Source organism: Coregonus clupeaformis, chromosome 30 (assembly GCF_020615455.1).
Source record: "Coregonus clupeaformis isolate EN_2021a chromosome 30, ASM2061545v1, whole genome shotgun sequence".
NCBI lineage: Eukaryota > Metazoa > Chordata > Actinopteri > Salmoniformes > Salmonidae > Coregonus > Coregonus clupeaformis.
In genome coordinates this window covers 18195408-18220907 of record NC_059221.1, presented here as the reverse complement: position 1 = coordinate 18220907, position 25500 = coordinate 18195408, and the positions used below count along the sequence as shown (strand labels likewise).

The 25500-nt window shown below is 41.9% G+C and overlaps 1 protein-coding gene across 5 annotated transcripts; it reads right to left on the bottom strand.

Moving 5' to 3' along the window:
- Positions 1–245: 245 nt before the first annotated feature.
- Positions 246–23021, bottom strand: LOC121545741 (C4b-binding protein alpha chain). Of its 5 annotated transcripts, XM_041856528.2 has the most exons (13): positions 22923–23021; positions 22565–22778; positions 13899–14084; positions 11323–11419; positions 10757–10830; positions 10475–10657; positions 9462–9638; positions 9091–9204; positions 7315–7350; positions 5398–5439; positions 3307–3352; positions 2326–2400; positions 246–934 (listed from the first exon to the last, which is right to left on the bottom strand). In XM_041856528.2, the coding sequence occupies exons 2-12, from the start codon at positions 22641–22643 to the stop codon at positions 2340–2342; spliced, it is 1095 nt and encodes a 364-aa protein (XP_041712462.2). In that variant the 5' UTR covers positions 22644–22778; positions 22923–23021; the 3' UTR covers positions 246–934; positions 2326–2339. The 5 variants fall into 5 exon arrangements, with proteins under 5 accessions (XP_041712462.2, XP_041712463.2, XP_041712467.2 ...); XM_041856529.2 differs by lacking the exon at positions 2326–2400; XM_041856533.2 differs by lacking the exon at positions 9091–9204.
- Between the last annotated feature and the right edge of the window lie 2479 nt (positions 23022–25500).

The following is a 25500-nucleotide window of genomic DNA, read 5'->3' as shown; positions in this document are numbered from 1 at the left end:
GCAGCATGAACTGACAGGTTGGAGGGCGTCCTCTGGAAGTTGTCATAATTACTGTGTAAGTCTATGGAAGGGGGGAGAACCATGAGCCTCTTAGGTTTTGTATTGAAGCCAATGTAACAAGAGGAGGACGGAAGCTAGCTGTCCTCCGGCTACACCATGGTGCTACCCTACAGAGTGCTGTTGAGGCTACTGTAGACCTTCATTGCAAAACAGTTTGTTTAAATAATTAATTTGGTGATGTGAATATATTTAGTATAGTTATATCTAAAAAGGATAACCTTTTTAATGAAGTGTGTGAGCTTGTGTGTGTGTGTTTTCTTTGTCTCTTTCTTACTCCAGGAGTATTACTTACTACTCGAACTACAGGAGATGGTGTGTTGGCTGATCAGCAGTCTAATGGCCTTGAGATAGAAGCTGTTTTTCAGTATAGAGCCAAATTAAAAAGTTTTAGCTTCACTGTCCAAATAAATACGCAGGGGAATCATTGGACATTTTAACAGATATGATTTCCTTCAATTTCTTTCTTTCAGAGGGCGCAAAACTGGCTTTGTGATGCAGGGTTGCCCTGAAGGGAAGCTTCCATACATAAGGGAGAATATTAACTAAGAATGTTGGCAATGAGAAAGCAGGCTCAGATAAATAAATAGTTATTTGTGAAGTACACTGGAAACATAAATAGTTATTGAGTAATAAGGTTATGCCACTCCTTAAGCACAAGCTTCCAAATGGGAGTGAACCAATTCATTCTTCATCTTGAGGTTTCTAAACATCACGTAATAGATGTTTGAAAGGATATGGACCCAGTGTTTGGGAGGTGCTGCTGCATTCATAAGCAGGATGGTAGGACATTCAGGGGCTTACATCACAGCAGCCTGTTCACTGCGACTCCCTTCTCAAAGAAGCAAGAGGAGACTAAAGCAAATAAGACTTTGTACTGAAAAAGAAAACAATAAATACAGTTAGACAACTCCAGAAAATACATTTCACATTTATTTCTACACCTGCCCTGCCCTACTAAAAGAGTGGACCTGTGGAACATAAACATGATAAATCTGTTGGACTTGGATACATACAATATACATAAAAATGTGGACACCCCTTCAAATTAGTTATTTGGCTATTTCAGCCACACCCGTTGCTGACAGGTTTATAAAACCGAGCACACAGCCATGCAATCTCCATAGACAAACATTGCCAGTAGAATGGCCTTACTGAAGAGCTCAGTGACTTTCAACATGGCACCGTCATAGGATGCCGCCTTTCCAACAAGTCAGTTCGTCAAATTTCTGCCCTGCTAGAGCTGCACCGGTCAACTGTAAGTGCTGCTATTGTGTAGTGGAAACGTCTAGGAGCAACAATGGCTCAGCCGCGAAGTGGTAGGCCACAACAAGCTCACAGAACGGGACCGCCGAGTGCTGAAGTGTGTAGCGTATAAAAACACTCACTACCGAGTTCCAAACTGCCTCTGGAAGCAATGTCAGCACAATAACTGCTCGTCGTGAGCTTCATGAAATGGATTTCCATGGCCGAGCAGCCGCACACAAGCCTAAGATCACCATGCACAATGCCAAGCGACGGCTGGAGTGGTGTAAAGCTCGCCGCCATTGGAATCTGGAGCAGTGGAAACGCGTTATCTGGAGTGATGAATCACGCTTCACCATCTGGCAGTTCGACGGACGAATTTGGGTTTGGCGGATGCCAGGAGAACGCTACCTGCCCCAATGCATAGTGCCAACTGTAAAGTTTGGTGGAGGAGGAATAATGGTCTGGGGCGTTTTTTCACGGTTCGGGCTAGACCCCTTAGTTCCAGTGAAGGGCAATCTTAACGCTACAGCATACAATGATATTCTAGACGATTCTGTGATTCCAACTTTGTGGCAACAGTTTGGTAAAGGCCCTTTCCTATTTCAGCATGACAATGCCCCCGTGCACAAAGCGAGGTCCATACAGAAATGGCTTGTCGAGATTGGCGTGGAAGAACTTGACTGGCCTGCACAGAGCCCTGACCTCAACCCCATCGAACACCTTTGGGATGAATTGGAACGCAGACTGCGAGCCAGGCCTAATCGGCCAACATCAGTGCCCGACCTCACTAATGCTTTTGGCTGAATGGAAGCAAGTCCCCACAGCAATGTTCCAACATCTAGTGGAAAGCCAAGTTGGGGATCACGGTTTCATTTCAAGGTTCAAGAGGTCATCATGATTACCCATCAAAATAAAAACATTTAGCATTTCACTGCTAATTCATACCCAATCACATCACCCATATTTTCTTATTATATACAATTAAATAAAAACGGTGTGGTCAGAAGCCCATCTTCTTACCATGGCCGAGGGTGCTACAACTCTCTGTCTTCAGAGTTATTAGTGGCCACATTTCCTGAGTATCCGACTTGAGAGCTGTAACCCAAAAGTCAAGCACTGGTTATCATGTCTGTATTTCTGGGTGACCAGGAGGCCAAACCTAGAGTGGAACCCAGAAGTGCTAACAATCCACTCCTTGCCACGTGTCATATGCCAAACTGTTTGCTATATGACAAGGAGTGGTAAGGAGTGGAATGTTAGCAGAAAACAGGTCTGGATACCAGGCTAAACCCATTGCCCCACCAATCAGTCACACTTGCTCGCCACGTGTGTGACAACCCCTCTGGACCTCTTCAACGACAGACACACCAATCAGCTCAATGTTTAACAACAATATAATATTTTTCGGACAAACCGACTTGAGAGCTGTAACCCAAAAGTCAAGCACTGGTTATCATGTCTGTATTTCTGGGTGACCAGGAGGCCAAACCTAGAGTGGAACCCAGAAGTGCTAACAATCCACTCCTTGCCACGTGTCATATGCCAAACTGTTTGCTATATGACAAGGAGTGGTAAGGAGTGGAATGTTAGCAGAAAACAGGTCTGGATACCAGGCTAAACCCATTGCCCCACCAATCAGTCACACTTGCTCGCCACGTGTGTGACAACCCCTCTGGACCTCTTCAACGACAGACACACCAATCAGCTCAATGTTTAACAACAATATAATATTTTTCGGACAAAATGGCCATTGCGTTTACTTTGCAGCTTCAATAATGTGGCTGGAGTGTGTGTATATTGATATTAAAATACCAGAAAGCTTTGCAAATGTAAATCATGCAGCATTTAGCTGAAACCGGCATAGATGGCTACGGTGCCAGTGTAAGAACACATGAAACTGAGCAACAGTTGTTTTAGTGAGCACAAAGAAAAGAGGGAGGAGCCATAACAGGAAACAAGCCTTGATCGGATGTTAGTTAATGAAATGAGACAACTTCTTACCGTCCTTTAAATTTGTAGATTATAAATCCTATAATACAAACACCGACTAGAAAGAAAAAGGAGAATTTTGAATCCATGAGGTAATATTCTGTTTAACATATGAAAGTTAATTTTTACTTGGCGTAGAGTTTAAAACCACAACATTCCTTCTCCTTATTGTGACCAACATGAATACAAATAATGGAATGTCAACAGAATGTGGTATTGTTATAGGTTTGTATGCCAGTAACAATAGAAAATTATTACAAATAACTTAATGTCAGTCCTGCAAGGTAAGGGTTGAACGGAATACTACCAATGTATTCAAAATACATTGGTGAGTATGTTAGAAAATATACACTGCTCAAAAAAAAATAAAAGGGAACACTAAAATAACACATCCTAGATCTGAATGAATGAAATAATCTTATTAAATACTTTTTTCTTTACATAGTTGAATGTGCTGACAACAAAATCACACAAAAATTATCAATGGAAATCAAATTTATCAACCCATGGAGGTCTGGATTTGGCTACAGGCTGATCCAACTACAGGCTGATCCAACTTTGATGTAATGTCCTTAAAACAAGTCAAAATGAGGCTCAGTAGTGTGTGTGGCCTCCACGTGCCTGTATGACCTCCCTACAACGCCTGGGCATGCTCCTGATGAGGTGGCGGATGGTCTCCTGAGGGATCTCCTCCCAGACCTGGACTAAAGCATCCGCCAACTCCTGGACAGTCTGTGGTGCAACGTGGCGTTGGTGGATGGAGCGAGACATGATGTCCCAGATGTGCTCAATTGGATTCAGGTCTGGGGAACGGGCGGGCCAGTCCATAGCATCAATGCCTTCCTCTTGCAGGAACTGCTGACACACTCCAGCCACATGAGGTCTAGCAATGTCTCGCATTAGGAGGAACCCAGGGCCAACCGCACCAGCATATGGTCTCACAAGGGGTCTGAGGATCTCATCTCGGTACCTAATGGCAGTCAGGCTACCTCTGGCGAGCACATGGAGGGCTGTGCGGCCCCGCAAAGAAATGCCACCCCACACCATGACTGACCCACCGCCAAACCGGTCATGCTGGAGGATGTTGCAGGCAGCAGAACGTTCTCCATGGTGTCTCCAGACTCTGTCACATGTGCTCAGTGTGAACCTGCATCTGTGAAGAGCACAGGGCGCCAGTGGCGAATTTGCCAATCTTGGTGTTCTCTGGCAAATGCCAAACGTCCTGCACGGTGTTGGGCTGTAAGCACAACCCCCACCTGTGGACGTCGGGCCCTCATACCACCCTCATGGAGTCTGTTTCTGACCATTTGAGCAGACACATGCACATTTGTGGCCTGCTGGAGGTCATTTTGCAGGGCTCTGGCAGTGCTCCTCCTGCTCCTCCTTGCACAAAGGCGGAGGTAGCGGTCCTGCTGCTGGGTTGTTGCCCTCCTACGGCCTCCTCCACGTCTCCTGATGTACTAGCCTGTCTCCTGGTAGCGCCTCCATGCTCTGGACACTACGCTGACAGACACAGCAAACCTTCTTGCCATAGCTCGCATTGATGTGCCATCCTGGATGAGCTGCACTACCTGAGCCACTTGTGTGGGTTGTAGACTCCGTCTCATGCTACCACTAGAGTGAAAGCACCGCCAGCATTCAAAATTGACCAAAACATCAGCCAGGAAGCATAGGAACTGAGAAGTGGTCTGTGGTCACCACCTGCAGAACCACTCCTTTATTGGGGGTGTCTTGCTAATTGCCTATAATTTCCACCTGTTGTCTATTCCATTTGCACAACAGCATGTGAAATGTATTGTCAATCAGTGTTGCTTCCTAAGTGGACAGTTTGATTTCACAGAAGTGTGATTGACTTGGAGTTACATTGTGTTGTTTAAGTGTTCCCTTTATTTTTTTGAGCAGTGTATTATTGGTACAGCAACAAGTAAACATTGTTGCATGATGACTAGATTTGAAAATGTTCAACAAATACTGCTTATCCCATTATTCTTTATAAGATGGAATATAGTACACTTCTTATTTGTTTAACAGGTCACCATGTTGGACTGTTACTGTCATTATCCACACAACTTGTCATTCAAAATAACATCTATTGCAACTTACCAAGTCCACCTATAACACCCCCTGCTATTTTCCCAGCGTGGCCTGTAAGAGAAACAAACAAATGAATTTGCAGTCAAGATGAATCATCACTAAATAGTCTAAATAATGCTTGAACCATCAAAGAGAACATCATATACTGTACAACATGTATGGATGACAGCTAACTATTGTAACATCGTATAAAACACCTATAGATGGCAACTGGTTGACAGCTTACTGTTGTAACATCATATACAACACCAATACAGTGGGGAGAACAAGTATTTGATACACTGCCGATTTTGCAGGTTTTAGTACTTACAAAGCATGTAGAGGTCTGTAATTTTTATCATAGGTACACTTCCACTGTGAGAGACGGAATCTAAAACAAGAATCCAGAATATCACATGGTATGATTTTTAAGTAATTAATTTGCATTTTATTGCATGACATAAGTATTTGATCACCTACCAACCAGTAAGAATTCCGGCTCTCACAGACCTGTTAGTTTTTCTTTAAGAAGCCCTCCTGTTCTCCACTCATTACCTGTATTAACTGCACCTGTTTGAACTCGTTACCTGTATAAAAGACACCTGTCCACACACTCAATCAAACAGACTCCAACCTCTCCACAATGGCCAAGACCAGAGAGCTGTGTAAGGACGTCAGGGATAAAATTGTAGACCTGCACAAGGCTGGGATGGGCTACAGGACAATAGGCAAGCAGCTTGGTGAGAAGGCAACAACTTTTGGCGCAATTATTAGAAAATGGAAGAAGTTCAAGATGACGGTCAATCACCCTCGGTCTGGGGCTCCATGCAAGATCTCACCTCGTGGGGCATCAATGATCATGAGGAAGGTGAGGGATCAGCCCAGAACTACACGGCAGGACCTGGTTAATGACCTGAAGAGAGCTGGGACCACAGTCTCAAAGAAAACCATTAGTAACACACTACGCCGTCATGGATTAAAATCCTGCAGCGCACGCAAGGTCCCCCAGCTCAAGCCAGCGCATGTCCAGGCCCGTCTGAAGTTTGCCAATGACCATCTGGATGATCCAGAGGAGGAATGGGAGAAGGTCGTGTGGTCTGATGAGACACAAATATAGGTTTTTGGTCTAAACTCCACTCGCCGTGTTTGGAGGAAGAAGAAGGATGAGTACAACCCCAAGAACACCATCCCAACCGTGAAGCATGGAGGTGGAAACATCATTCTTTGGGGATGCTTTTCTGCAAAGGGGACAGGACGACTGCACCGTATTGAGGGGAGGATGGATGGGGCCATGTATCGCGAGATCTTGGCCAACAACCTCCTTCCCTCAGTAAGAGCATTGAAGATGGGTCGTGGCTGGGTCTTCCAGCATGACAACGACCCGAAACACACAGCCAGGGCAACTAAGGAGTGGCTCCGTAAGAAGCATCTCAAGGTCCTGGAGTGGCCTAGCCAGTCTCCAGACCAGAACCCAATAGAAAATCTTTGGAGAGAGCTGAAAGTCCGTATTGCCCAGCGGCAGCCCCGAAACCTGAAGGATCTGGAGAAGGTCTGTATGGAGGAGTGGGCCAAAATCCCTGCTGCAGTGTGTGCAAACCTGGTCAAGACCTACAGGAAACGTATGATCTCTGTAATTGCAAACAAAGGTTTCTGTACCAAATATTAAGTTCTGCTTTTCTGATGTATCAAATACTTATGTCATGCAATAAAATGCAAATTAATTACTTAAAAATCATACTATGTGATTTTCTGGATTCCGTCTCTCACAGTTGAAGTGTACCTATGATAAAAATTACAGACCTCTACATACTTTGTAAGTAGGAAACCCTGCAAAATCGGCAGTGTATCAAATACTTGCTATCTACAGTGGGGAGAACAACTGGGTGACAGCTTACTGTTGTAACATCATATACAACACCAATAGATAGCAACTGGGTGACAGCTTACCTTTGGCTGCTGGGGGATCAGGGCCAGGTACACGATCTGTTACACAAAGAAGTGATATTAAGGTTTGCGCGCCTACACACACAGTAAATACTTTATTTGAATCCACCAATCAAATCTACAAAAACAATATCCAAACACTTCAAAAGGTCCCTGTATTCAAGGCACTCAAGGGTACAGAAAAAGCACCTTCTCCAAACAGCTAGGCTGCCCACGACAGCTGAAACAGAGCAGTACCTCTACATGCTTTGTAAGTAAGAACACCTGCAAAATCGGCAGTGTATCAAATACTTGTTCTTCCCACTGTATGTAAGTATATATATATATATATATATATATATATATATATAAATAATTACACACACACACACAGTACCAGTCAAAAGTTTGGACACACCTACTCATTCAAGGGTTTTCCTTTATTTTTACCATTTTCTACATTGTACAATTATCGTGAAGACATCAAAACTATGAAATAACACATATGGAATCATTAAATAACCAAAAAAGTGTCAAACAAATCAAAATATATTGAGATGGTTTGGGATGAGTCGGACGGCAGAGTAAAGGAAAAGCAGCCAACAAGTTCTCAGCATATATGGGAACTCCTTCAAAACGGTTGGAAAAGCATTCCAGGTGAAGCTGGTTGAGAGAATGCCAAGAGTGTGCAAAGCTGTCATCAAGCAAAGGGTGGCTATTTGAAGAATCTCAAATATAAAATATATTTTGATTTGTTTAACACTTTTTTGGTTGCTACATGATTCCATATGTTATTTCATAGTTTTGATGTCTTCACTATTATTCTACAATGTATAAAATAGTAAAAATAAAGAAAAACCCTTGAATGAGTAGGTGTGTCCAAACTTTTAACTGTAGAGATAGATAGATATAGAAAAGTAATTCTAGTTTTATCACGAGTGTGTGTGTGAGTGAGTGAGTGAGAAGGGCTGGGAATTGTCAGGAACCTCACAATATGATATTATCGCGATACTTAGGTGCCGATACGATATGCATTGCGATTCTCAAGATTCTATACGTATTACGATTAGATACTGTGATTTTATTGCTATTCGATGTTCCAAACATATTGCTCACCATATGTCTGCTGCAGAGGGACAAGAGAGAGCCATGAAAACTAATTTTGATCAGTCATGGAAATAAAAGTGCTGAAAACAAATTTGCTCCCATTTAAAAAGATGGAGAACAAGCTATGAAGGAAAAATACTGGAGTTTAGTACAGTTCACTCATCATTACTCACGATTCATTCAGGATTATCCATATAATCAAGGTAGCATCCACATTAATGTACAAGTGTATAGAAACATTATATTCTTATTTACAATAAAAGTGACTCCAAAATGACACAATACATTGTTTACCATTCATTTCTATTGGGCACAAAATAATCTGAAACACAACCAAAACAAAACAGCAAATGCATCCAACAAATGAGTCACAAGCTTGATGTAGTCATTGCGTGCTATGAATATGGGACCAAATACTTTACTTTTTACTATTTTAATATACCTATAAGTTAATTTGTCCCAATACTTTTGGTCCCCTAAAATGGGGGGGACTATGTACAAAAAGTGCTCTAATTTCTAAACGGTTCACCCAATTTGGATGGAAATACCATCAAATTAAAGCTGACAGTCTGCACTTTAACCTCATAGTCATTGTATAATTTCAACAACAAAAATGTTCACTGTCCCAATACTTTTGTAGCTCACTGTAAATTAGATTAGGATTGTGCCAAGCAGTATCAAAATGGACTCTACCTTGGTTTGTGGTTTTCTTTGTAGTAGTAGCTGTAGTAGTATCTGTAGTAGTAGTAGTAGTAGTAGTAGTAGTAGTAGTAGTAGTAGTAGGGGGCTTTGTTGTAGTCGGAAGGGCTGTAAAGGCATGCAATGCAATTAGGCCAATAATTTTAATTGTCCAGTCTGTCACATCAATTTACTGTTGTTATCCCTCTACATACCATATTGTCTTATCAAAATAGTCTCAATATGTTTACATTAGATCATTTCAATTCAAAAAGTAAGTTTGCTGACACATTGGTCTTCTGGTCCTAAACACCAAATGACGCGCAAAATATCTGATCTAAAATATAGGCTAAAGTGTGTTAAATAAACACTGAAACAAGTCTTACCTTTGCATATGGGATCAGGAGCTGACCAGCCTTCTATTTCACAGGTCAAACTGGCCATTCCCTCCATCTTATATCCATCTTTGCACTTATACGTCACAAAAGACTTGTGCGTGTAGGGGGGTAGACGACCTTCAGTCCTAACGCCATTCTCAACAAAAGGAGTAGGACATGTAACCTCTACAGATGTAAACAAAGAGAGATGTTCATTAGCTACTGTTGTGAAGTAAACAAGGTGGCCCAAGTCTCTTAATAATTGGTTTTAGGCTACTTGAAGCAATATCACAATGTTGTTATAACCACCTATTTATGTACATCATGCAACTTATCATGATCTATTCAATAAATAGGCTAGATTTTTTATAACCCACTTCCCCTGAACTCAATGTTGCATCATGGTCTTTAGCGTATAGTACACATTAGGGTGTACACTTTTCAGACCGCTCCCTAGGCTGTCTCTTGGAAATCTGTGCTATCTTATCAGGCTGGATACTGTGATATTTATACACTTATTTTATCATCTGGACCGTGACCTTGCTCATGATTGTGTAGTGGACAGGGTTGGGTAGGTTCGTTTCTAAATGTAATCCGTTAAAGTTATCTGTCCAAAATTGTAATCAGTTACATAACCTTTGGATTACCCAAACGCAGTAATGTAATCTGATTACTTTCCCCTTAAGAGGCATTAGAAGTAGACAAAAATGATCCATCAAACGAATTTCATTTGTCATCATAGTGGTCTCTGACTTGTGGTCAGACTCCCTCAGGTGGAACAAACTTAAAATGTATGCCGTTTTTCAATGCTGAATTGAATGTCATTGAGAAAACAGAAACATGTCGAATCCTTTCTGAATTTAAAAGTAATCCAAGAAGTCATTTTTCAAAAGTATCTGTAATCTGATTACAATATTTTACCAGTGTGAGCAGTTCATACGAAGAGTTAAATGTTTCATCAACAACCATAATTATGACTGTTTAAAACAAAGAAGGGGAAAAAAGGCAAGCTTCCAACGTACTTTTACACTCAGGTGGAGCTGGCTGGAATTCTCCGTCCTTGTCACAGGATATGGATCTAGTTCCAACCAGAGTGTAATCATTCTTACAGCTATAATCCACAACACTTCCATAGCTGTACTCATCTTCAGGTGGGATAACAGGTCCACCGTTGACAATGGTGGGGGGCTTTCCACACTTCACCACTGCAGAGTAGAGTTATGAACAGTTTTGATCTAGACATAAGCATAGAACTGTTGAAGTTATTGTTATTTTCACTTGACATGCTCCTTCAGATGACTAACCTTCACATACAGGAACTCTGCCATCCCAGCCTCCGACCAAACAGTTCCTTACACCGCTGCCCACAAGAGTATAGCTGAAAAAGAGAAAGATTAGACAGTATTTGGACCATTGCTTTTAGGATAGCAAGGGTTACAACAGAGACAGCTCTGATCTTAATCAAGACAGTAAAAGAAGATCATAGGCTAAACATTACAAACATTTCCTTTAGCATTTTGGGAGGGGAAGTTTGGAAATCACAAAATTAGGCCTACAAAATGGACAGCTTTGTGAAATATGACGGTTGACATGTTAACGCACTAAGTTCAGCCCATAGAGATAAACTCATCATGGATATAACCAGTTTCAGCATGGACATTGCCAATAAGGGCTTCCACCATTTTAAAATAGTCAACTACGAGTTGGGAGCCCAATGAAGAAGAATAAAATGGACTACTTTAAAATGTAGCGGTCACAGATGCTATAATGGCACAGACACAAAGATGAGTGCTCTATCTCTATGGTTCAGCCTGTTTAGCGAGAGAGAAAGAGAGAGCAAGAGAGAGGAGGCAAATAGCCTTGCACTGACCCAGTGTCACAGAGAGCAACAGCCTTGGCGCCAAACACAATCCCAGAGAGATGATATTGGCCGTTTATCACTTCTCCTGGGGAGCCACACGACCTTACTGAAACAACCATAAAAGAAAAATAGTCAAGACTTTCATTTATGGAGGAAATGTAGGCTAGCCTGATCTGTTTTGTGCCAACATTCCACTCCTTGCCACGTGTCATATGCCAAACATGACATGCAGTGGCAAGGAATGGAATGTTTGCACAAAACTGGTCCAGATTCCAGACTAGGCTACTTTTTCTGTGAGTTTTATAGATGGGCAATGAATATATCAAGCTGTGAGTGGGTAAGTAAAAACTGTTTAGTGAAAAGCATGAGCTGGTGCATAACCAAAAGAGTTTGTGGACGTGCTGACTAACGGCGAGTAAACTGTATGTATAAACTCCCAGTAATGTATTGGGTAAACCACCAACGTTTAGGCATCACTATGCCTTCTTCAGGAATCATGAATGCTTGAACCAGGTTATATAAACAACCAGTGCAATTAGTACAACCAATGACTAGTGAGGGGTATGTCATAGTAATTAGGGTGCTGAGGATGAAAAAGTTAAACTGTTAAAAGACAATAGTTTACAGCATGTTAAATATATTAGACTATTGTTTTCATCATCATATTACAACATGATTAGATATTCTACATAGTATTAACATCTAAATGCATTTCTATTTCATTTCATATACAGTACCAGTCAAAAGTTTGGACACACCTACTCATTCAAGGGTTTCTCTTTATTTCTACTATTTTCTACTTTATACAATAATAGTGAAGACATCAAAACTATGAAATAACACATATGGAATCATGTAGTAACCAAAAAATATATTTGAGATTCTTCAAAGTAGCCACCCTTTGCCTTGTTGACAGCTTTGCACACTCTTGGCATTCTCTCAACCAGCTTCATGTCACCTGGAATGCATTTCAATTAAACAGCTGTGCCTTGTTAAAAGTTAATTTGTGGAATTTCTTTCCTTCTTAAAGTGTTTGAGCCAATCAGTTGTGTTGTGACAAGGTAGGGGGGGTTTACAGAAGAACAGCTCAAATAAGCAAAGAGAATTGACAGTCTATCATTACATTAAGACATGAAGATCAGTCAATCCAGAAAATTTCAAGAACTTTGAACGTTTCTTCAAGCGCAGTAGCAAAAACCATCAAGCGCTATGATGAAACTGGCTCTCATGAGGACCGCCACAGGAAAGGAAGACCCAGAGTTACCACTACTGCAGAGGATAAATTCAATAGAATAATTGCACTTCAGATTACAGCCCAAATAAATGCTTCACAGAGTTCAAGTAACAAACACATCTCAACATCAACTATTCAGAGGAGACTGCGTGAATCAGGCCTTCATGGTCGAATTTCTGCATAGAAATCACTACTAAAGGACACCATTAAGAAGAAGAGACTTGTTTGGGCCAAAAAACACAAGCAATGGACATTAGACCGGTGGAAATCTGTCCTTTGGTCTGATGAGTCCAAATATAAGATTTTTGGTTCCAACCGCTGTGTCTTTGTGAGACGCAGAGTAGGTGAATGGATGATCTCCGCATGTGTGGTTCCCACCGTGAAGCATGGAGGACGTGGTGTGATGGTGCTTTGCTGGTGACACTGTCTGTGATTTATTTAGAATTCAAGGCACACTTATCCAGCATGGCTACCACAGCATTCTGCAGCGATACGCCATCCCATCTGGTTTGCGCTTAGTGGAACTATCATTTGTTTTTCCAACAGGACAATGAACCAAAACACACCTCCAGGCTGTGTAAGGGCTAATTGACCAAGGAGAGTGATGGAGTGCTGCATCAGATGACCTGGCCTCCACAATCACCCGACCTCAACCCAATTGAAATGGTTTGGGATGAGTTGGACCTCAGAGTGAAGGAAAAGCAGCCAACAAGTGCTCAGCATATGTGGGAACTCCTTCAAAACTGTTGGAAAAGCATTCCAGGTGAAGCTGGTTGAGAGAATGCCAAGAGTGTGCAAAGCTGTCATCAAGGCAAAGGGTGGCTACTTTGAAGAATCTCAAATATATTTTGATCTGTTTAACACTTTTTCTTTTCCACATCACTAATTACTATGACACACCTGTCATTGGTTGTACTAATTGCACTGTTTGTCTATATAAAACTTGAGGTGCGTTCAGTTCGTGTGAACAGTTGCTACATTGCGGATCGGTTTGTACTGAACGACACGAAGCAATGAGTGACGTATTTAAAAAGGGCAGTGGCCGTGCTGACAAGTCTCCCCAACCCAACCCCTCCACGTTTTTCAACTGGTCGTTCAGTACAGCACCGTTTCCGTTTAATTGAACGTTCCAGAACGTAAAGATGTACTGAATGCAGCCCTGGTTCAAGCATTCATGATATTACCCTGAAGAAGGCACAGTGATCCCGAAACATTGGTGGTTTACCCAATAAATTACTGGGAGCTTATATAGAGTGTGCAACCATTTATTTGTATAACTAAAAACTGTTAACATTTACAAGAATATGTCCTAACTTTTTAGCACAATAACAAATACAATTATTGGAATTACATTCGCATGTCAGTTTCACTTTACTCCACACGCCAGATGTACAGGTGACTGATCGAGACCCTCCTGCACTGACATATCCAAATGCACACTGAAAATGTGTTTCAGTTCCATCTGCAAATGTCTCTTGAGTTGATGTCAAAACCATGTTTGACCCTTCTAATGTCATGGGTTTGGAGCAGTCTTGAGCTGAAAGCAAAGGAGACAAAATTGAATGACCAAGGAGGACAAATACTGGAGACAACACCTTCAACCCACATTGTCTCACGTCAGATGGCGTCATTCTAACGTGACACGCAATTGCCAGGAGCCATCTGTCTAACTAAACGTGGAACTCATGGTGCTTTCAAGACATTTTACATTTTAGTCATTTAGCAGATGCTCTTATCCAGAGCAACTTACAGTTAGTGAGTGCATACATTATTTAATTTTTCATACTGGCCCCCCGTGGGAAGCGAACCCGCAACCCTGGCGTTGCAAACGCCAAGCTCTACCAACTGAGCTACATCCCTGCCGGCCATTCCCTCCCCTACCCTGGACGACGCTGGGCCAATTGTGCGCCGCCCCATGGGTCTCCCAGTCGCGGCCGGCTACGACAGAGCCTGGATTCCAACCAGGATCTCTAGTGGCACAGCTAGCACTGCGATGCAGTGCCTTAGACCACTGTGCCACTCGGGAGGCAAACAACTCAGAAACTCAGAGGGTTAACATTTACGTGGGTTTCCAAGGTGAAAATGTTCGAGTTTCGAGCCATCTTGAAAGCTCCTCTTGCCCCATCTCTTAAATCGAGATTTTGCTCATCCGCCTAACACTAGTTCTTAGTTCTGAAAATCACGCAGCTATGACGCACTGGTTACCAGAGACGGAAGTGGAAGCGAGACACCCCACTCGCTGGTTTTTTCTGGTTCAATGAAAGTCAATGAACTAAGTAGACCAGACTCAGCTACTATTGCATTGGTGTCTATAGGAGACCCACCCCTTCAAGTAGACTAGAAAACATTTATGGAAAACTGCCTGAGTGAACTCTTAATTTATCCACCATCTTTACTGGCTCCTACGGAAAGACATGCTTGATCAGCTCCTCTTGCCCCAGCTAGCAGCCATTACGGTAGCTTGTTTGCCAGCTTGTTGATGAAGTTGTACGGCACTAAAGTTACGGGACTGTTCTAAGAAATCATATATCTGACTGACAGCTGGCACTGTCTCGCTACTTTGTAACATCACGAGTATTGCATCGTAGGCTACAACAGAAGTTACTCATTATAATTTTTTTACCAAAAATTGATTTCTATTTTCTCATTGAAAAGCGTTTCTTGTTCTCTTGGCCATCGTTAAGATTTTAAACTATACTGAACAAAAATATAAAACGCAACGTGCAACAATTTCAACGGTTTTACTGGGTTACAGTTCATATAAGGAAATCAGTCAAATGAAATAAATTAATTAGGCCCTAATCTATGGATTTCACATGACTGGGCAGGGGCGCCCACCCACTGATTGGCAGGGTCGCCCAGCCAATCAGAATACATTTTTCCCCACAAAAGGGCTAAATTACAGACAGAAATACTCATCAATTTCATCTGCTGTCCGGATGGCTGGTCTCAGACGATCCCGCAGGTGAAGAAGCCGGATGTGGCGGTCCTGGGCTGGCGTGATTACACAAGGTCTGCGGTTGTGAGGCCGGTTGGACGTACTGCCAAATTCTCTAAAATGACTTTGGAGGCGGCTTATTGTACAGAAATTAACATTAAATTCTCTAGCAACAGCTCTGGTGGACATTCATGCAGTCAGCATGTGAATTGTGGCATTGTGTTGTGTGACAAAACTGCACATGTTAAAGTGTCCTTTTATTGGCCCCAGCACAAGGTACACCTGTGTAATGATCATGCTGTTTAATCAGCATCTTGATATGCCACACCTGTCAGGTGGATCGATTATCTTGGCAAAGGAGAAATGGTCATTAACAGGGATGTAAACAAATTTGTGCACAAAACTTGCGATAAATAAGCTTTTTGTGCATATGGAACATTTCTGGGATATTTTATTTCAGCTCATGAAACATGTGACCAACACTTTACATGTTGCGTTTATATTTTTGTTCAGTATATTTCAATTGAATGATTTCATTATATGAACTGTAACTCAGTAAAATCGTTTAAATTGTTGCATGTTGCGTTTATATTTTTGTTCAGTATAAATAGGTAGCCTAGTATGGAACGCTGTTTGGGTCTTTGCGTGTCAAAAAAGATACACGTCAAATAACACAATTTGACGCGTCAAATAATACAATTACCTGGAGTCAGTGCAAGATGGGAGATGAATTTTTTAAACCTGTCATGTCACTCCCAAGTGGCGCAGTGGTCTAAGGCCCTGCATCGCAGTGCTAGCTGTGCCACTAGAGATCCTGGTTCGAATCCAGGCTCTGTCGTAGCCGGCCGCGACCGGGAGACCCATGTGACGGCGCACAATTGGCCCAGCGTCGTCCAGGGTAGGGGAGGGAATGGCCGGCAGGGATGTAGCTCAGTTGGTAGTTGGTTCGATTCCCACGGGGGGCCAGTATGAAAACAAAATAAAAATAAAATAATGTATGAACTCACTAACTGTAAGTCGCTCTGGATAAGAGCGTCTGCTAAATGACGTAAATGTAAATGTAAATTCTATTATAGGATGTTGTGTGTGCTGAATTTGCATATGCAAGCCAAGCGCCACCACTACGATCAGTAGCACTGTCAAAGCAGTACAAAAAAACAGTCTGCAAACAAGCACACACCGGCCACCAACAATGTGTTTATAATAGCGCGTTGGTAATAATGCATTATTTCTTCGACCGAATGGAAAACGTCTGTGTGAGCATTTGAAATAAGAGCAGGATCAAAAATGTTTGCAAATATCTTTGATACAGATGTTATTAGCAACTTCTGGGGTAGCTAGCTAGCTTTAGCTTGGTAACGTTACTTAGCTAGCACCAATGCAACTAACGTTAGCCTGAAAATAATAACCAATAGAAACTGCAGTCATTTTCAATATTCTTAGCAATGATTTAGGAATCCATGTGAGTAAGTATTAACTAGGTAGCCACTTGAACTTGAACATCGGTTCATGATAATAACTAGCTAGCCAGCTAATTAACCCTGTTGCCCAAAGCTAACGTTATAAATAGCAAGTAAACTTAATCTGGCTGGTGAGGCTTGACACAGGACCGGGTTATGTGATGTGAAAATAGCCACAATAGTGGAATTTGCGGTTTGCCTTCAAAATAAAAGTACCTCTTTGAAAGTGACACAGAAGGTTACAATCGGTGAAATCATGCAATCTTTAGACTAGATCATGTTAAACAAGGTTGGAATGTGGAGCAATGAAATAGGGTATCAGTCTACTCGGTGACACCCACAGAACACAACTGTGAAGAGTTTATGCAAATATTTGTGTTGTAGCTCTTATCATGGGACTGTGACTGTGTGAAATCACCTCCGCAGTCAGCCTATTGTGCATATTGACATTCATATTGCACTGTACAGCCTTACCTAAGGATTGGGGATCAATTAAATGGGGTGTCAGTCTACTCAGTACCAAGAGCTTTTTTCTCCGATGTCCTCCTCAGCGTTATCACTCCAAAACATCCAGGTTGTATTGTTTTTCCTTTGGAATAGTGTTCAATACACATAGTAGGGTGACTAGTACAATAAATGTGGCTCAATTCACAGTGGTTTCAGAGTCCCGCAATAAGAGCTACGACGCTAATGTCCTCTGGGTGTCACTGAGTAGACTGATACCCCATGTCATTGATCCATAATCCATAGTTAAGGCTGTACAGTGAAATAAATATGCCCCCAATGCAATTCTAAAGTATAATACATCCAGTGTGATTAACAGATTTGTCAAATTAAGAAAATATTTTATTTTGTTTAATTTCTATAACAATCCAACCTCGTTTAGCATGATCCATGGCATAATTCCACAATTTGTATTCATTTGCGTCACTGTCAATGACGGGGCGGCAGGTAGCTTAGTGGTTAAGTCGCTCCGGATAAGAGCGTCTGATAAATGACTAATATGTAAATGTAAATTAAAAATTATTTATTATTTTGAAGGCTAACCGCAAATTCCGCTATTGTGGCTAATCCTTATTGTGGCTAGCTTCACATAGGTGGGTCCGACCACCATTAACCAAATAGGAACAGTTTGATAAATTAGGTGTATTTTAGATGATGACACCTAGCTAGATAGTTAGCCAGGTAACTATAGCTACTGAAACAGATTAGGTCGTTTTCCTATGTTTTTGGGGAAGAACATTGTTTCCATCCATCAGCTAACGTTAGCTAGCTTTTTTAATGACCAGCACTGTCCAGAGTTTAGGGAAGGGCAGGTGCGCGAGACAAAACTTTACCAGAATCATAGCTTACGTATCGATGAGTCGTTGTGACATATGAAATACGAGTGATTGTATAATCAATGTGTAATAACTACGTTAAACATGTTTGAACAAAACGGCGTTCCATAGCCTAGCCTACAAAACTAAAACAATCCATATGTTCAAATCAAAAGGCCTGATTTACATGACATCAATAACGCAGCCGCATCCCCTGTCCCCGGTGCCGACACATTCAGAAATCAAGATGGTTTAGTAATTATATAATTTATGGATCAAGCCTTAGCAGTCATTCTGATCTCGGTCCCAATGACCAGTGCTTTAGTTTATTATGTTGCTACTGTCCAGTGGTTCTGAAAGTGCGATGCACGGACTGTCCACGTTTTTCTGTGCAATAGTCTTTTGATTTGAACATTCGAAAAGTTGTGGTGCGTGTACTAGACTATTTGATTGAATTTATATACATGACATTTGGAAAGTATTCAGACACATCCCTTTTTCCACATGTTGTTACATTACAGCCTTATTCTAAAATGTATTGAATAAAAAAATTTTCCTCATCTACACACAATACCCCATAATGACAAAGCAAAAACAGGTTTTTAGATTTCTTTGCAAATGTATTTAAAACAATTAAAAAATAGACCTTATTTACATAAGTATTCAGACCCTTTGCTATGAGACTCGAAATTGAGCTCAGGTGCATCCTGTTTCCATTGATAATCCTTGAGATGTTTCTACAACTTGATTGGAGTCCACCTGTGGTAAATTCAATTGATTGGACATGATTTGGAAAGGCACACACCTGTCTATATAAGGTCCCACAGTTGACAGTGCATGTCAGAGCAAAAACCAAGCCATGAGGTCGAAGGAATTCTGAGACAGATTGTGTCGAGGCACAGATCTGGGGAAGGGTACCAAAACATTTCTGCAGCATTGAAGGTCCCCTAGAACACAGTGGCCGCCATCATTCTTAAATGGAAGATAAGAAGACTCTTCCTAGAGCTGGCCGCCCGGCCAAACTGAGCAAACTGGGGAGAAGGGCCTTGGTCAGGGAGGTGATTTAGAACCCGATGGTCACTCTGACAGAGCTCCTCTTCCAGAAGGACAACCATCTCTGCAGCACTCCACCAATCAGGCCTTTATGGTAGAGTGGCCAGACGGAAGCCACTCCTCAGTAAAAGGCACATGACAGCCCGCTTGGAGTTTGCCAAAAGGCACCTAAAGGACTCTCAGACCATGAGAAACAAGATTCTCTGGTCTGATGAAACCAAGATTGAACACTTTGGCCTGAATGCCAAGTGTCACATCTGGAGGAAACCTGGCACCATCCCTACGGTGACGCATGGTGGTGGCAGCATCATGCTGTGGGGATGTTTTTCAGCAGCAGTGACTGGGAGACTAGTCAGGATCGAGGGAAAGTTGAACGGAGCAAAGTACAGAGAGATCCTTGATGAAAACCTGCTCCAGAGCGCTCAGGACCTCCGACTGGGGTGAAGTTTCACCTTCCAACAGGACAATGACCCTAATCACACAGCCAAGACAACACAGGAGTGGCTTCGAGACAAGTCTCTGAATGTCCTTGAGGGGCCCAGCCAGAGCCCGGACTTGAACCCAATCGAACATCTCTGGAGAGACCTGAAAATAGCTGTGCAGTGACACTCCCCATCCAACCTGACAGAGTGTTACGGATACAGGTATCCTGTTTGTGTTTTTCCTCTCCTTCTGCCCTAATCACAGGTGTCCTTTATGTTCCTGATTGGTGGTCGTTGGGGTGTCCCACCTGTCCGACATCCGTTTGGCTGTATAGATGATTTTCAAGTACATATGTTGTAGAATTAAACACCTATATGCCTTAAAATGTTTATGGATTGAGAACCAGTTGAAGGGTTAATACAGAGCAGAGACATGTATGTGTTTTTCATAAACTCCCTGCAGCTGGTCTGGGTATGTCAATGACATGTGATGGAGATACAACTCCTCGTGATGGCTGTGTGGAGATTGGAGTAACAATGGAACTAGTGTTTCATTTGTTTGTGCTTATGACCTTATGACCTGACACATGGCCACATGCACATAATCTCAAGGGCCAGGGAGGATGGTAAATGATAAATGCTTAAATGTATGTGGTTGAGAAAGGGTTATGGATGACATGTTTAAACCATGTTTAAGTATTAATTGATATGTTTTATAATGTGTTATGAAATGATAAAGGTAAAACAGAATGAACATGATTGATACTTTGTACTCCAGATGCATGCCTGGATAGTGAATATAGTCAATAGAGTGTGATTGTTCTTTAACGTACGTATGTACATAATTTTTTGAGTCATGCCACTAATAAGATACAGAGGCCCCACTTAGAGAAGCGCAAGTAGCCCTCGTGAGTAGCCAACATGTGATACTGAAAGATGTTATTCATTCACATAGGGAGGAGTAACTATCAGTTGTATCAGTGTGACTGTATAAAAGGAGCGCTCCGGTTCAGGGCAAGCAGTTGTTGCTCCATGGAGCAAGCTCGGCTTTGTTATGCAAATAATAAAAGTCTAAATTCACAAGTTCCAGTCTCTTGAGAAATATTTTTAAGTTGACTACTTTTTGAGTCAAATATTTCTACGACAGCTGCTGATTGCTGAGGTGGACCAATCAGTGGACATTCCTCTGTATTGCACCACCTGTTTCTGGTTTTTCACTTACACATCCCATTGTTTTAAAAGCCAGTCAGTTGTGTTTGTAGAGAGACTATTTTCTGTATGTGAGTATGGATACTGTGGTGTCCTGTGTACTCACTCATTTGCTGGTTACTCTGTTTGGTAACTTTGTTGTGTGTTTCTGGGAAAGGGGGATTTATGCAAGTTGCCCTTGGGCATACATTACCCGTAGGAAGAAAATTGTCTAAAAACACTAGTTAGATCTGAGCGGACCACCCACTGTAATTTTTGTATGATTAGCAGTAGCTTAGCGGTTCTTGAGGCAGGCAAGATCAGTTTAGTTTTTTTTTACACTATTGTTTCATTTCTTGGGTCCTGCTCAGCCCTTTTTCCCAAACCTTTACCGTGTGTTCAAAATAAACATTTTATGTTTGACGGTAGCTTATGGTTGTCGGTGTATTTTTTGTTCTCACTGTTTCCATGTCACGATTCTAATTTGCATGAATTATGTTACGGGTCTCTTGTCCATCCACCCCATCCACCCACGGGGTTCGTAACACAGAGGATCTGCAGAGAAGAATGGGAGAAACTCCCCAAGTACAGGTATGCCAAGCTTATAGTGTCATCCCCAAGAAGACTCGAGGCTGAATCGCTGCCAAAGGTGCTTCAACAAAGTACTGAGTAAAGGGTCTGAATACTTATGTAAATGTTATATTTCCGGGGTTTTTTTTTATACATTTGCACAAATTTCTAAAAATCTGTTTTCGCTTTGTCATTATGGGGTATTGTGTGTAGATTGAGGGGAAAAAAACTATTGTATCAATTTTAGAATAAGGCTGTAATGTAACAATGTGGAAAAGGCAAGGGGTCTGAATATTTTCGAATGCACTGTCCATGTAGCCTACCTGGACACAGCCTCCCCACATTTCCTACTCCAATAGCCTGAAGCCACAGGCCTCTATTTCCCTACATGGGAGCATTGCTAACCTTGTGTCGGGATTTTTGACCTGGCCCCATGTACACTGAACACTGCAGCTTTTCGACATGTTATTTCTGTACAACAAAATTAATAAAACAATTAACGAAGTTGCCGCTTTTACAATGGGGGTCAAAAGGAAAGAATGTTGTTTTCCCCAATTTGTGCATGGTCGAGGGGAATTCCTTATTAGGTGAATACAGACTGGAGCTATCCCCGATAATTCGTGGGCGATGTCATGGCGACGTTGGCTAGCTAAGCTCATGCGTAGAAACACGTCATCGGGTCTAACGTTCGTCTTGCGCCGAATTGCGCATGTGCAGACCGTAAAATCAAAGGCACTCCTTCCATATAAAGTTTTTTTTTTGTGTCAGTTTGTCACTTTCACGAGGTTAGAGTAATAACATGTTCAATTACTTCAGATGTTGTCTCGAATTTAGGTTGTGCCTTTTAGATTTCGAGAACTTTTACAACTAATTTAGAATTTTTCATTTCTCTCTGACTTCTCAAACCCCAAAAACCCTGACCTGGTCTGTTTGGCAAGCGTTCCCGGAAGTCTCGCTGTTACGGCTCTGGGTTTAGAAACTCTGTGGTATAAACTTCAAACAGTTTCAGAACAATGACTAAAAACATATACGCATAGAAATAACATTATGTTTCTAGTTGACCCTACCTTGAACAGTGAGAACCATGAAGGCAAGGTTTACCATCCATATTGTCAAGGACCAACATACGTCTTTAGAGGGCTGCATGACGTCTTCGTTTCCCGTAACGAGCAGCAGCACACGATTTCCTGGATTTGTTGGTTTGCTTGTTATTCTGTACTGTAAGGTTTTTATCCCCACCTATACGGATGAACTTCTCAATATCCACTTGTCGTAATCACACTGTGTTGACAAGGAAATACAGACACAACTAAGTTAGCTTGTACTGGAGCCTGCTAGCTAGCTACAGTGTTTGCGTACATCGCACTTTCTTTAACAATTTCCAAGAATGATCAGTTATGGTATTTGGAAAACTCGTAGTCTTACCTTATTGTTCAAATAGTCTGTAGCTACGCTTCAACTGGCAACTCTGTCTGCCTGGCTAGCAATAGCAAATTGAAGTTTGTTTTGCTCATTTCCTGGAGGGCGGCGCACTTCCTAAATGTGAAGCTAGCCACAATAAGGATTTGCCACAATAGTGGAATTTGCGGTTTGCTTTCAAAATAAAGGTTCCCCATTTAAACAAATCCAAACAGATACAAATAATGGAATAATGCCATATTTGGACTAGATAATGCTAAACAAGGTTGTAATGTTACATAACTTAAAAATAAATACAATAATTAATTAATTGTACAATAAATATAAAAAACGGTTGAAATCCCACTCTGGATGTATTAGATCAGGGGTCTCCATTTGTCTATAACTCTTTGTGTGCCAGTTGATGTGATAACCATCTTGTGGGTTGACAGAAATACTTTCCCCAAAACCTTCTCAATGAAACGTTAACTGCAAAGTAGGCTTACATGGCAGAAGTAGTGTATATCATGAGTAAGTATGTTATTTGTATCTGTTATTTGCTAACTTTGCCATGAAATGAGCAACAGTAGCACAGAACCATTGCTACCAGCACATTCGATGGCACATTCCTCACTAGCTAGATATCCAATTATTTTTATTTATTTTATTTATTTCACCTTTATTTAACCAGGTAAGCCAGTTGAGAACAAGTTCTCATTTACAACTGCGACCTGGTCAAGATAAAGCAAAGCAGTGCGATAAAAACAACAACACAGAGTTAAATATGGGGTAAAACAAAACATAAATCAAAAATACAACAGAAAATATATATACAGTGTGTGCAAATGTAGCAAGTTATGGAGGTAAAGCAATAAATAGGCCATAGTGCAAAATAATTACAATTGGTATTTACACTGGAATGATCGATGTGCATGAGATTATGTGTAAATAGAGATACTGGGGTGCAAATGAGCAAAATAAATAACAATATGGGGATGAGGTAGTTGGGTGGGCTAATTTCAGATGGGCTGTGTACAGGTGCAGTGATCGGTAAGGTGCTCTGACAACTGATGCTTAAAGTTAGTGAGGAGATAAGAGTCTCCAGCTTCAGAGATTTTTGCAGTTCGTTCCAGTCATTGGCAGCAGAGAACTGGAAGGAATGGCGGCCAAAGGAGGTGTTGGCTTTGGGGATGACCAGTGAGATATACCTGCTGGAGCGCGTTCTACGAGTGGGTGTTGCTATGGTGACCAATGAGCTAAGATAAGGCAGGGATTTGCCTAGCAGTGATTTATAGATGGCCTGGAGCCAGTGGGTTTGGCGACAAATATGTAGTGAGGACCAGCCAACAAGAGCGTACAGGTCACAGTGGTGGGTAGTATATGGGGCTTTGGTGACAAAACGGATGGCACTGTGATAGACTACATCCAATTTGCTGAGTAGAGTGTTGGAGGCTATTTTGTAAATTACATCGCCGAAGTCAAGGATCGGTAGGATAGTCAGTTTTACGAGGGCATGTTTGGCAGCATGAGTGAAGGAGGCTTTGTTGCAAAATAGGAAGCCAATTCTAGATTTAACTTTGGATTGGAGATGCTTAATGTGAGTCTGGGAGGAGAGTTTACAGTCTAACCAGACAGCTAGGTATTTGTAGTTGTCCACATACTCTAGGTCAGACCCGCCGAGAGTAGTGATTCTAGTCGGGTGGGCGGGTGCCAGCAGCGTTCGATTGAAGAGCATGCATTTAGTTTTACTAGTGTTTAAGAGTTGGAGGCTACAGAAGGAGTGTTGTATGGCATTGAAGCTCGTTTGGAGGTTTGTTAACACAGTGTCCAATGAAGGGCAAGATGTATACAAAATGGTGTCGTCTGCGTAGAGGTGGATCTGAGAGTCACCAGCAGCAAGAGCGACATCATTGATATACACAGAGAAAAGAGTCGGCCCAATAATTGAACCATGTGGCACCCCCATAGAGACTGCCATAGGTCCAGACAACAGGACCTCAGATTTGACACATTGAACTCTATCTGAGAAGTAGTTGGTGAACCAGGCGAGGCAGTCATTTGAGAAACAAGGCTATTTAGTCTGCCAATAAGAATGTGGTGGTTGACAGAGTCGAAAGCCTTGGCCAGGTCGATGAAGACGGCTGCACAGTACTGTCTATTATCGATCGCGGTTATAATATCGTTTAGGACCTTGAGCGTGGCTGAGGTGCACCCATGACCAGCTCGGAAACCGGATTGCATAGCGGAGAAGGTACGGTGTGATTCGAAATGGTCGGTGATCTGTTTGTTAACTTGGCTTTCAAAAACGTTCGAAAGGCAGGGCAGGATGGATATAGGTCTGTAACAGTTTGGATCTACCGTGGCAGCTTTCCAATCTCTGGGGATCTCAGACGTTACGAAAGAGAGGTTGAACAGGCTAGTAATAGGGGTTGCGACAATTTCGGCGGCTATTTTTAGAAAGAAAGGGTCCAGATTGTCTAGGCCAGATTATTTGTAGGGGTTCAGATTTTGCAGCTCTTTCAGTGTTTTTAAAGGGCCAGATGTACAATTTAAAGGGGAATTATACAAAAATAAAACATATTTTTCTTCCAGACCCCCCCGAAAA

Coding starts and splice junctions, on each gene's coding strand:
- LOC121545741 (XM_041856528.2), bottom strand. CDS start 22,643: ATGCAGCCCTCTAAAGACGTATGTTGGTCCTTGACAATATGGATGGTA. Junction 10,658..10,756: donor CAGAGTTCCTGTATGTGAAG/GTTAGTCATCTG, acceptor TCTACTCTGCAG/TGGTGAAGTGTGGAAAGCCC. Junction 9,639..10,474: donor AGCTCCACCTGAGTGTAAAA/GTACGTTGGAAG, acceptor TTACATCTGTAG/AGGTTACATGTCCTACTCCT.